The sequence below is a fragment of the Akebia trifoliata genome, chromosome 7, assembly GCF_017979445.1.
Source record: "Akebia trifoliata isolate Shusen 1 chromosome 7, ASM1797944v1, whole genome shotgun sequence".
NCBI lineage: Eukaryota > Viridiplantae > Streptophyta > Magnoliopsida > Ranunculales > Lardizabalaceae > Akebia > Akebia trifoliata.
In genome coordinates, this window is record NC_141381.1 from 26,789,494 (window position 1) to 26,801,162 (window position 11,669).

Here is an 11,669-nt window from a genome sequence, read left to right on the forward strand (position 1 = left end):
ACAAATGTGAAATCTTATAATTTTAAGAAGTCCTGGTTCCAAGTTGTTAAGGAATAATGGAATAGTGACGTTGAGTTTCTCGACCATTCTCCTTAGGATTAGTTAGTTCTATTTCTCGACAGGGGCAAGGAAGGGATATAATCCAACAGTAGAATGCTACCTTGATGTGGTGGAAGTTATCGATTCAAGCCTGATAAACCCTAAATTCAATGTGACTTTTTTTATTTTTATTTTGACTTGCTCTCCAAAAATCAGTTTACACAAACGAGTTGCGTTTCGCTCTGAACATTAGTTCATACTCTGAAAGTCACTTTGTATAAACGAAAGTTGTATTTTGCTTCGAAAGTCAATTCGCACAAATGAAAGTTAACGAATTCACAATTTTTATTGTTGAGCTCCAACAACAAATATATTTGCCACAATAGTTATTATTATCAAACTCAACAATAAAAATGTTGAACTCGATTATAAAAACTGATGAACTCGACATTGTAAATGTAATCAATTTTTTTTTCTCAAAACACCCAAAATGCACACATTATGGTTGAACTCAACAAAAAAAAATGTTGAACTTGACTATAAAAAGTGGTGATAACATTGTAAATGTAATCAATTTTTTTTTTTCAAAACACCCAAAATGCACACATTATGGTTGAACTCAACAATAAAAAATGGTGAACTTGACTATAAAAAGTGGTGATATGCTCAATAATGAAAATGTTGAACTCGATTATAAAAACTGATGAGCTTGACATTGTAAATGTAGTCAATTTTTTTTTTCTTCTCAAAATACCCAAAATGCATACATTATGGTTGTGAAATGGACATTTGAATTACAAGTTACGACTAAATCTTCAATAAAATTAGAATATGAACTTCGTTCGTCATTTTTTTTTACAAATCATCGAAATAAATCATAAAATACATCCAAAGTATATATCATTCTTCATTTGTCATTCAAAGTAAAATAAAAAAATAAAAAAAATTGTCGGAAATAATTGTAGTTACCCTTGAAAAACTTAAGAATCACTACAACATTTTTGATCTACAGCAGCGGTTTATAACAGCGGATAATTTTATCCGCCTCTATAGGTGCATTTTTTGCAGCGGATAATTGTGTCCGCCGCTATAGGGACCTATGCATACACACCAAATTTCACCCTAGCTTATCCAATACCTATAGCAGCGGAAAACTATATCCGCCACTAAAAAAATCATTTTTTTAAATGAAAAAAATTCGGTTTAGAAAGTTCTTTTTATCAATTTTTTTTTTAAAATTGAATATAGTAGCGGATTAATCTATCTGCCACACAAAAAAAAAAAAAAAAAATAAGTTTTTCAAATTGAGTTTTATTGAATTCTATTTATTAATTTTTTTTTAAAATTGAATATAGCAGCGGATTAATGTATTCGTTGCTAAAAAAAGTCAAAATTTTTTATATAAAAACTTTGATTTAATGAATTTACTTTATCAAATTTTTTTAAAAAATTTAATATAAAAGCAGATTAATGTGTCCGTCACTAAAAAATTTTTTAAAAAAAATTATATATATTTTTAATATATAACGTCAGTTTATAGTGGCGGATGTCTATTTCAGCTGCTATATGGCATATATTTTGCAGCGCATAATTTCGTCCGCCGTTATAGGGACTCATACATATCTCAATTATTTAGAAATGGTAGCGGAAAATAAAATGCGCCTCAATTTATTTAGAAACGGCAGCGGAAAATAAAATCCGCCACTAAATGTACTAACCTACGGACCGAAATTTGACTTGTGAAAGAGAGCCGGGAAAATCCTTTTCCCTCCCTCGTTTTCCCCCTCATTCCTACTTCTCTATCATTCTCTCCCGTTTTCTCTCATCTGTGAATGGTTGTGAGATTTCTTCGATAAGCTGGATTGTAAGGTAAAAGCTCTCTCTCTCTCTCTCTCTCTCTCTCTCTCTCTCTCTCTCTCTCTCTCTCTCTCTCTCTCTCTCTCTCTCTCATGTTTCAGTATATATTGAACTCTTCGTATTTGACGGGCTTCAAAGCATCGCTGAGTTCTTTCTTTGAAGCTCAAAATGAAGACCAACCACGCGATCGAAGAAGAGCGTTTAAGGTACATTAGATGATTTGATGCAATTTTCAATTTTTTTTCCTTTGAATCTCTTTCTGTGATTGTTTCTCTAGAAGGATTCATTTGATTAGCTCTGATTTTCAGCAAAATAGTGGATTTATTGGGTTTGATATTCATGATTGAGTTGTGTTATGGTTTTTTTTACATTTTTTTAAAAATCTTTGTATAGTTGTGGAGCTTTTCTTGTTTTGAAAGGAGAAAAAAAATCAATTTTTTGGTTAAAATTGTGGGTCTTTTAGGATTTGAAAGAATCAAATTAGATGTATTGAAAGTTTTATAATGGATTTGAAGTATTTTCTTAGGCTTTTTATTGTTGCTGTTTGTTGATTTTAATTTCTGGTTTAACAGAGCTGCTGGAACGAAGAATTTGAGTTTTTTATAATAGGGGTTTTAAAGCATTCATCTTCTTTATCTGCTTATTAGTAATTAGAGGTCAAAAAGAGAAATTTTTGGACTCAAAGGAGGGGAATTTTGTTGAGGGAATGGGTGATCATTTGGTTTTATATGTGGATCGTCTCATAACACCTGAAACCTTACAATCCATCCAAGGGAATCCTTTTTGGACTCAAAAGGAGGGGAATTTTGTTAAAGGTATCCTTTTTTTTTGTAACCCCTTCTTCATTATGTGTATATGAACTTGTTTTTATTTTTAAATTTTCTTTACATAGAAGAACATGATTCGTTTATATCTTTGGGATAAGGTGTTGTTATTGTTGTAGAATTATTATGAGCCATCTTCCTACCATCCAGATTTGGAACACACCATTTTAGGGGTGTGAAAAGAATTTATTCTGCACATCCCACGAGCAGAGATGAAAATCAATCTACATTCCATTTTAATGCTTTGTCTTCATCTATGGTTTCATAGGACTGGAAAATATTTGGGTATTATTATCTATTAGATTTGATTTTGTGAATTTGATTTTATTAGCTATTGTTGATGGGTATCTGTTGATTTATGTCAATATCAACTAATGTTATAATTGAGAATTTAAGGAGTCATTAATGTTTTGTCTTTGTTTTTTAATTGGATGTAATTCGGTTGGTTGTTTTCTTTCTCAAAATTTCAATGTTTTCATAAGGTCTTTATTATTATTATTATTATTATTATTATTCATGAAGAAAAAGGCCTTATTTTTTGTTGACCCATTAAGCAAAGTTGTTGATGATTATTTTCTTTCTTTGTGTAATTTTATTTATGTATGCTTGCATTTGTCATTTTATAGGGTGCATACACTAGTGTTTGTTCAGCACAACATGTACCAAGTTACAAGAACAATATTGATAAATTCAAAGCCAAAGGTATCAATTCCGTAATTTGTATAGTTGTGAATGATCCATATACTTTGAATGGATGGGTAGAGAAACTTCAAGCTGAAGAGGCTGTAAGTTCTTCTCTTTTACTTTTACTTCACCTTTTGGCCTTCTTTTGTTGTGGCTTTAATCTGCTGTCTCCATATTTGTTGAATATGTTTTTGTTTGATGTTTGCTTTCTTGTCTTGAATTTGTCCCAACAACACCCCCCCCCCCCCACACACCCACGCCCACACACTTATATCTATCTATATCATAAAATCCCTTGTCTACTTAGCAAAGAAAAGAAAAAAAAATAGAGATGTGCTAAGAATGGGAGTGCCTTATTTGAAATTTTCATTAATTGGTCAATCCTAATCATCATTCAAATATCTATGTTTCAATGAGTTGGAAGTCCAATTGGGGAGGATATCTATGTTTCAATGGTAATAAGTGCCTCATGTTGGGTTTCACCTTTCCACCTTTGGGTCAAACTCAAGGTTGATTGGCCATAGGTTGAGTTGTCTGAAATTATGATCTCGCCACTTTATTTACATCCATTGTTTTTTTGTTCAATAGATTTTTAAATGCTTATCTTTTGGCATATTGGAAAGTTTATTCAATTAGCTTTTCAACGTGACTAATTACACAATTTGGACTTGCATGGAGCAAGTTATGATCAAATATATAAGCTGTAGTTATAAGGTGGAATTATTAGTTTTAGAAAGATCTCAATGTCTTAGGACCCATTTTAGTTATAGAAGAAAAGTTGGAATTAGGAAATTAATAATTATTAGTTTGATTTGAATTATAAGATGGTTAAATTGCTTTTAGGTTTGAGTCTTTTGCAATGCAATATGAGTAGTTTTTTATGGGTGATTATCAGCCTCACCCGATAGGTGATCTTAGGATTCATAATGTTTTAGGAATTTTCATTTGGATTTTTTTATTTTTTATTTTCTAACTAGATAGAGTGGACTTCTTTTTACCTATGAGTTGAATTTTCTTTTCTAGCTATCGATCTTTGGTTAAGTTATTGTTTGGGAGTCTTTTGCAATAATGAGTAGTTTTTTGCAAACAGAAGCTTATGGTCCCGTATCTTGACTACTTGATTTTGAGATGGTATATCATTTCATGATTGTTCTCTTCAGCATGACTTTGACACTTTATGTTGCTCCCATTGTGTGGCTTCGATACCAAGATCTCTATCTTGAATGCAAAGCTCCTGTTTTGGGTCCCCAAGGTACTGTGCTTATTAGCCATTGCACATATTGACATTCATGCCTCTGTTTTTTTTATTATTTTCCTGTTAAGAGTTTACATAGAACACAAGCCCATTAGCGTTTCGTACAAAAAGAAAAAAATTATCAATTATTTGATGAAGGTAAGTGAGATTTGTATTTTGAAATCCCTGTTTTATTCTATAGGGATGCAGCAACTGTTATGCTTTCGGGTCAAATTGCTGATGCGTTCGCAACCATATTTGCTGGAGAATTGGTACATTTAAAACTTAATATATCACATAGATGCACACCTATCAATATTGATTTACTTTTATGTATTCCCTTACTGTCGCATATGCATACATGATGTGTGCATTATTTTTTATTTGTTTGAGAACTATAGTGATAGTAGCGACCCACCAGGGGACGGTGGAGTTGGCACAAGGCATTGGACTTCTTGTCCAAGGTCGTGAGTTCAATACCACTCCCTGAATGAAATTGATGTGAGGGGTCTGTTGGCGGTCAATGTGCATCCTCAGGGAATAGTCCCGCTTCGTAAGGGGTGGGGACACCTTGAGTTACCCAAAAAACATAAAATAGTTAGTGATAGTAGCCTTCTTTGAGGCATTTAGACTTTCCTCTGTGGTAAAATATAGATTACTCACTACCTATGACCCAAGATGGTTGCTTTCTTGATTGTATACCTCAAATTCATTTTCCGTGATGTAACCTATGGTGTGTTGATTCCTATCAACTATACTTTAAAGATTATCTTTAATTTGCTTCCATTTCTACGCATTGCTAAGGTTATCCTAGAGCAAAAGGAACAGTGAACCATATAAAAAAAATATCCGATCGGATGCTAATTTAAGCTAACCAAAAAGTTCTCAAGGGACCAAAGTATAAACATTTTTGATTTTATGCAGAGCCTGGAACCGGTACCGGACGAGCGATTGTGGTTAGTATTTATCTCGACATTTTTGAAATTTCAGAGGGATCAATGCTTATACTACTATTAATGCAACATGTGGATTGAATATCAGAAATTTAGCTATTGTGGTGTAGGTTCATAGTAAAAAATATTGATGGATATCTGTATTTTTCTGCACATTTACAATAGGATGCATTGTTAAGTGTAGTCTAGGATTTTATGATCTTACCCCTTATTATAGAGTGCATAATAAGCACTTAAAGTCGTGAATAATTAATACTAGAATTTATGTTTCCATCGTTGGAAGTGTGGCAAAGACTTGTCTCTTGCATGTTATAGCTTTACATGCAAGAGGCTGTAATTTCTTTGCCAAACATGGTAAATCACTCTCATCTCATCTATGGATTTGGGTGCTGCCAAACAACATAAATCATTTCATGTTTCCTTTTATTTATATCACCTTCTTGTTGTGAAATTGGGTTCTGATCTACATTACACTAAATTTTGCGGGCTAACAATTTGACGACAATGATGATCTAAATGTTCTGTTCATATAAGCATCATGTTCTCGATGATTTGCAGTGTAGAAATGTATCTTTGTCTCCGACATGAGAAATGGTTGAATGGAAGTGTAAGACTATGGATGGTTGGTCATAAAACACTAACAATGATTGAACCTGTATCAACTACTTTTCTTTGTAATAATTATGAGCAAAAAAGTATCCCGACTATCAAAATCAAATGAAGATGAAGAGAATAGAATTTCTGATAACATTTAGTGGGTGGGGCGTTGATGTTTTTACAGCCCTTTAGTTGTTTTTAACATAATAACTTGTGCTAATATACAAATTCATCATGCCATGTTAGAACAATACAAGCATTTATTGTTCTGTTTCCATTTTTTTTTTCGGAATCTTAGATGTAGGCCCGTGCTCATATCATCTTCATGGTCATTTTGTTTGTACACCCAACACCATCACATGTACCGGTTTTTTGTTGTTATAAGTTAATCTATCTGTTATGAAGCTCTAATGTTTATTTGAATAATGAATTCAAATGCATAAGTGGTTCTGATGCAACATCAATTGATGGATGGATAAGAACACTAAATGAGAAAACCCATGTGATGCTTTATGAGGTGTAGGTCCCTAAGCTTAATTAGCCAATTGTGCCTCCTCACCACCTACTATGTTCATGTTTTATCCCCTAATTTGAGGAAAACTAATACTATCACATCATATAAAAAGTCACAAAATTCAAATAAATTCTAAATTCGACCTGGGTAATAAGTGTTGTTAGGTCTAGTTAAAATGCTTGCTTGGAGTTCTATTACCCTCTCTAAGATATACTATGTTGGCTTTCTAAAATTTAGGCCATCCTTGGATATGTGAAAATGGAGTTTCTCCTGATCGTGCACTGGATTATGAAACTTATCCTAAAGCAAAGGATGTATTGATGATGCTCCTCAGTCATATTCAACATACCTTAAGGCAAGGCCTCCTTCATGGTAAGATTCTGCTGCACATGTTAAAATTCCTTCTATGAAAAGATGTAAACTTACCATTTGGCTTTATAACCTATGAACATCATTGAAGGACATTAATTTCACCCACAATATGTCATGGCAAATATAACTCTTTTTGTCTGAATGCTTGAATACTGTTGGCTACTACAGATGCACCTATTCAACTAATTCCCAGCACAAGTTTGTAAAATACCTGATACCAGATTCTTTCCAATAATTTAAATATCTGTGTTAATTAGCATTTTGTTATGTTACAGAAGGCAATGCTCTGGACATAATTGAATGGAGGAATAGGATTTGTGTAGCTGATCCCAAATCTATTAGGCTTCAATGATGATGAAATCAAAGATGGGTTAAGTCTGCAGAGCACTATATTAAAACTTATCATTAGTATTCTCATTCCTTGAACATTGCATTGGATATTTTATTGTAGGTGCTTGAAGAAACATCATTAGTATTCTCATTCCTTGTAGTAAGTTGGAATTGTATGCTTATTACTTACTTAACTTATCATTTATAATCCTTTTTTGTGTTCCATCCTTGTCATGCATATATTCAGGTGCCAGTGAAATAGATGACCTTGGTCTATGGGGAAACTATTCGATCCCAAGTGAAAATCCATATTTCGATGATAAGGACTTGCAGCCAGAAATTTGGGCCCTCAGGTTGAGAAATCCATGGCGTTGTAGTTGGTGTATGGTACGTCTCATGCTCTTAATCTCATGAACTTGTTTTTTACATGCAATGGGTGTGAACTTGACTACATGTGTAGTTTGTGGAAGAGTTGTATGGAGAAAAAACTACTAGGATATTCTCCAAGTAAGGGGATTTTTGGAGCATTTGGGGCTTTCCAAAGCCTTGATGCTTACAAAGATGTACTTATGGTAAGTTAGCTTGGGGAGTGTGGTGTGCAAACTTCCATGCATTATCACATCCATCAAAATTGCCTATTAATTTGTCGGGGTCTTATCTACCTAATTTGTAGGCGAAAAATCAACTAAATTATTTGCAATCCAAACAAACCTACCATAGTTGGATAATTAAAATACAACAGCACAATATCATAAAGAGATGTTCTAATTATTGAGCAACCATAGTTGGATATTAGGGTTTTTGGTTTTGATTTTGGTTCTGATTTTAGTCTGGTACCTATTGACACCCCCAGTATTGATTAGGCCTACCTAAGCAATGCATCCATAGAAACCCAAGTTTTACTTATTTAACTTTTTATTATTTATTTTTTAGTATGTAATTATTACTATTTTTTATTTGGACATTTTTTCAATGGGCTGAACCCATTAGTTTCAGTGGTTAAGGTTGGTCGACCAAGCTCTAAGGGTGTTTGGGTTTAGGGGATAAGTTTTATGGTAATAAATTGTGATAGTGAGATCTTAAGTGGGGCCAAGAATGGTCTTTTTCCAAACCACCATTTAGGAAGGAATAAAGGAAGGGGGGATGTACCATTCATTTTGGTAACTCCTTGATTGCCAACTTTTTCAAGATCCACCCTCCCAAATGCTTGAGACTATGGAATTGAAATTCAAATTTTAAATTCCTTTTTGGTTAGCCAACTGGATCTATTTAGTAAAGAATTTTTCCATGTGAGAACAAATGAGGTCTTTCAAGGATGGAAGTTATATTTATTATTTCAATCAAGGTAGATATAGGAAGAGAGGTAGAAAATGGGGGTAGAGCTTAGAAACAATGGAGCCATTGGAGCTCCTCCCATGTTAATTTTTTTTCACCACCTTCTAATTGTCTTTTCTAGGTTTTTTTTTTCCTTTCAATTAACATTTGCTACTTTTGTCCTCTTCAACTCATTGCAAGAATAAGAAATAGAGACTAAGTGAGTAAGAAAGTAGAAAGATTCAAGAAGCTTGGTGAAATTTTTTTTAGGTAGCTGTAGTTACTTTCACATATTTATCAGCAACAAATAAAAATGAATAAATGATGATTTTGTTACATAATGAGGCATTGTTATTGTGAAGAATACAAGTAAGATATATAGATTCTGTTTTTATTATGATACATGTTCTGTTGGGTGACTGTTGTGAAAAAAAAAATGATAAACATGTGAAGAAAATAGGGGATAGGCCCTTAAGTGGAAAGCTTGAAATATCCCCTCAAGGACGATCCCAAAATGGGATAGTAGGGTTTAGCCACACAGGGGATATAATGGCTAAATTTTTGTGTTCAAATTAGTAAGAAAATAAATAAATAAGATGATGCCCTTATGAATTGCCGATGAACGATAGAACTTATGTTAGATGTTCGGTTATTTAATCATGATGCTTGATCACTACTTTGTCTATTGGCTTTATAGCTCATGGCATTTATTCAAATTTCCGATTTCAAGGGAGAGTTACCATAGGCGTTAAGTTTATATTCAGAGATCAATTTTTTTTCCTGGTTTAACTTTGATTTACTCTAATGGTTAGTGGTGTAGGGGGCTATAGGAATTGGTACAAAATGACACATTATTATATTTATTTTTTTACATATCTCACTGAAAGGATGATCTTTTTGTTTATTTGGTGATTGAATGACACTATGAATGTGGTTAGATATGGTGATCCTTGTGGGCTAATGTCTTTGTGATCTCACTACAACATTTTGACCTACAACGGCGTTTTATAACATCGGATCATTTTATCCGCCTCTATATGTCAAATAGACTGACTTTACAATTGTACTTGATTCAATGCATGTTAAGTGTTTATAGATAAAATCGTGTGAATGATGGTTTACTCCAATGGGCTTCCTCTTGTGCAGGTCTATTAACATCTGCAGGAGAAGCTCCTTGTTACTGAGGTTGTTATGTAGATTTGAGGACATAATGATCACAATAGACAAAATTGTTCTGATTTTCCTCTTTGGGTGGCAAAAAACCTCTTGCTTGGAAAGATTAGCTAAATCATTTGCATTGCTTAAAATAGTCAAATAATTCAATACAAGTAGAACCATTGAAGATCTCCTAGACTAATCCTATATCAATTGTAACAACTATATATTGCTTGTTGTCCCATTACTTTCCTGCTACTTCCATTAATTCACTTGTTCCTTATTTTACAGAAAGAGATTGCCCAGCTTACATGTGAATGTGAACGCCACATTGGAATACAATCTGGTGGGATGGACCAGGTGAGATATCTCTTACTTCATGCTTATAGTTTTGATGGATTTCTTTTTCTACCCAAGAAACTAGAGAGAGGAAATGATGCATGCATGCCCTCTTTTGAAATATAATGTTTTTTTTTTCGTTCTAAGTTTCCAACTTCCCAAGGAGGGGAGTCTGTTAGTGGTGTATGTTGGTTTGACATTTGAATGAAACGTAAATATTTGGCTCTAGGTCAATCTTTATTTTTTCTCAGTGTGTTGTCGAAGGTGAATGTGTCAGCTTGCAAAGTTGGTTTAAGTATGTGAGGGTTGATACCACGACTTGGGTTCAATGCCTGCCTTCACATACTAATGACTAACCTAACCACTAAACATGCTTGCTTATAAAAAGAAACTGTGTTGTCAAAGGTGACTGCTTTTTTTATGGAACTTAGGTTATATACTTGGCTTTTTAGGTGACTGCTTAGATAACCTTAAAATCTAAGTATTCACCTGTAATGTTTGGTTATAGTCAATACAAGCTTCTCGGAACATTGTGAATATGATAAGCTTACTGTTGCAAGCTTATAGTACATTACATTATCTGTATTTTATTTATGGTGCCATACATTCATATATGCATTTATAGTGAAAATATTTGTGAATGCGTAATTTGTTTTTCGATTTCGTAGATGCATGTTTGGTAGATTGTAGTTTATGTTTGGTAAAATATTCATTTACAGGTTGTGGTATTTTTTTTATAAACAAGTGTAGTGCCAATAACAGCTCTTTTTCTTTATATAATTGTAGGTTTTATTTTGGAATGAATATTTTATAATTTTTTTATAACATTAGAGGCGGTTTTGAACTGTCTCTAATGTTAATTTTTTTTTTTAAACTAATTTGTTTTTGTCAATATAGTCTTGACTCCTGAATAAAGATGTTAGTTTAAACTATAAACATGTGCAGTTCTTTGGTGATTTACTTATGTCTTAGTACGGGATTATTAAAAGTTAGTGTGGCAATAGTAGCTCTCTTATATTATTTATTTTAAAGTTTTCAATCTGTACAGGTTGGAGGGCATAGGTTAAATGTATATATATATATATATATATATATATATATATATATATGAAAAAAATTATAGTAGTGGATACAAATTCCATATTTATATATTGTTTTTGAAGGGTATATAATATTTTTTTTTTATAAAAAAGAGCGTATAGCAGCGGATTTTAATATCCGTCGCTATATGTGTTATATTTTTTTTAAAAAAAATTGACCTATTGCAGCGGATCTTAATATCCGCCGTTATATGTTTTATATTCTATTTGTTAAAAATACGACCTATTGCAGCGGATCTTAATGTCCGTCGCTAAATGTACTACCTGCAACAGCGGAATACATTATCCGCTGCTATAGTTAGCGACGGAGGAAACAACGACGGATCTTTGGTTCCGCTGCTCATCGCCGCAATAGCT

The 11,669-nt window shown here is 33.0% G+C and overlaps 1 protein-coding gene across 3 annotated transcripts; it reads left to right on the forward strand.

The window, feature by feature from the left end:
* The first annotated feature begins 1,913 nt into the window (after positions 1-1,913).
* LOC147398662 (uncharacterized) lies at positions 1,914-10,353 on the forward strand. 3 transcript variants are annotated; one of them, XM_086447919.1, is made up of 6 exons: positions 1,916-2,102; positions 3,347-3,505; positions 4,565-4,656; positions 6,940-7,074; positions 7,652-7,791; positions 10,165-10,353. In XM_086447919.1, the coding sequence occupies exons 3-6, from the start codon at positions 4,566-4,568 to the stop codon at positions 10,336-10,338; spliced, it is 540 nt and encodes a 179-aa protein (XP_086304045.1). In that variant the 5' UTR covers positions 1,916-2,102; positions 3,347-3,505; position 4,565; the 3' UTR covers positions 10,339-10,353. The 3 variants fall into 3 exon arrangements, 2 of the variants coding, with proteins under 2 accessions (XP_086304045.1, XP_086304044.1); XM_086447918.1 differs by having other exon boundaries at positions 1,917-2,102; positions 4,495-4,656; XR_015179972.1 differs by lacking the exons at positions 6,940-7,074; positions 7,652-7,791; positions 10,165-10,353 and adding an exon at positions 4,841-5,555 and having other exon boundaries at positions 1,914-2,102; positions 3,347-4,656.
* Positions 10,354-11,669: the final 1,316 nt, after the last annotated feature.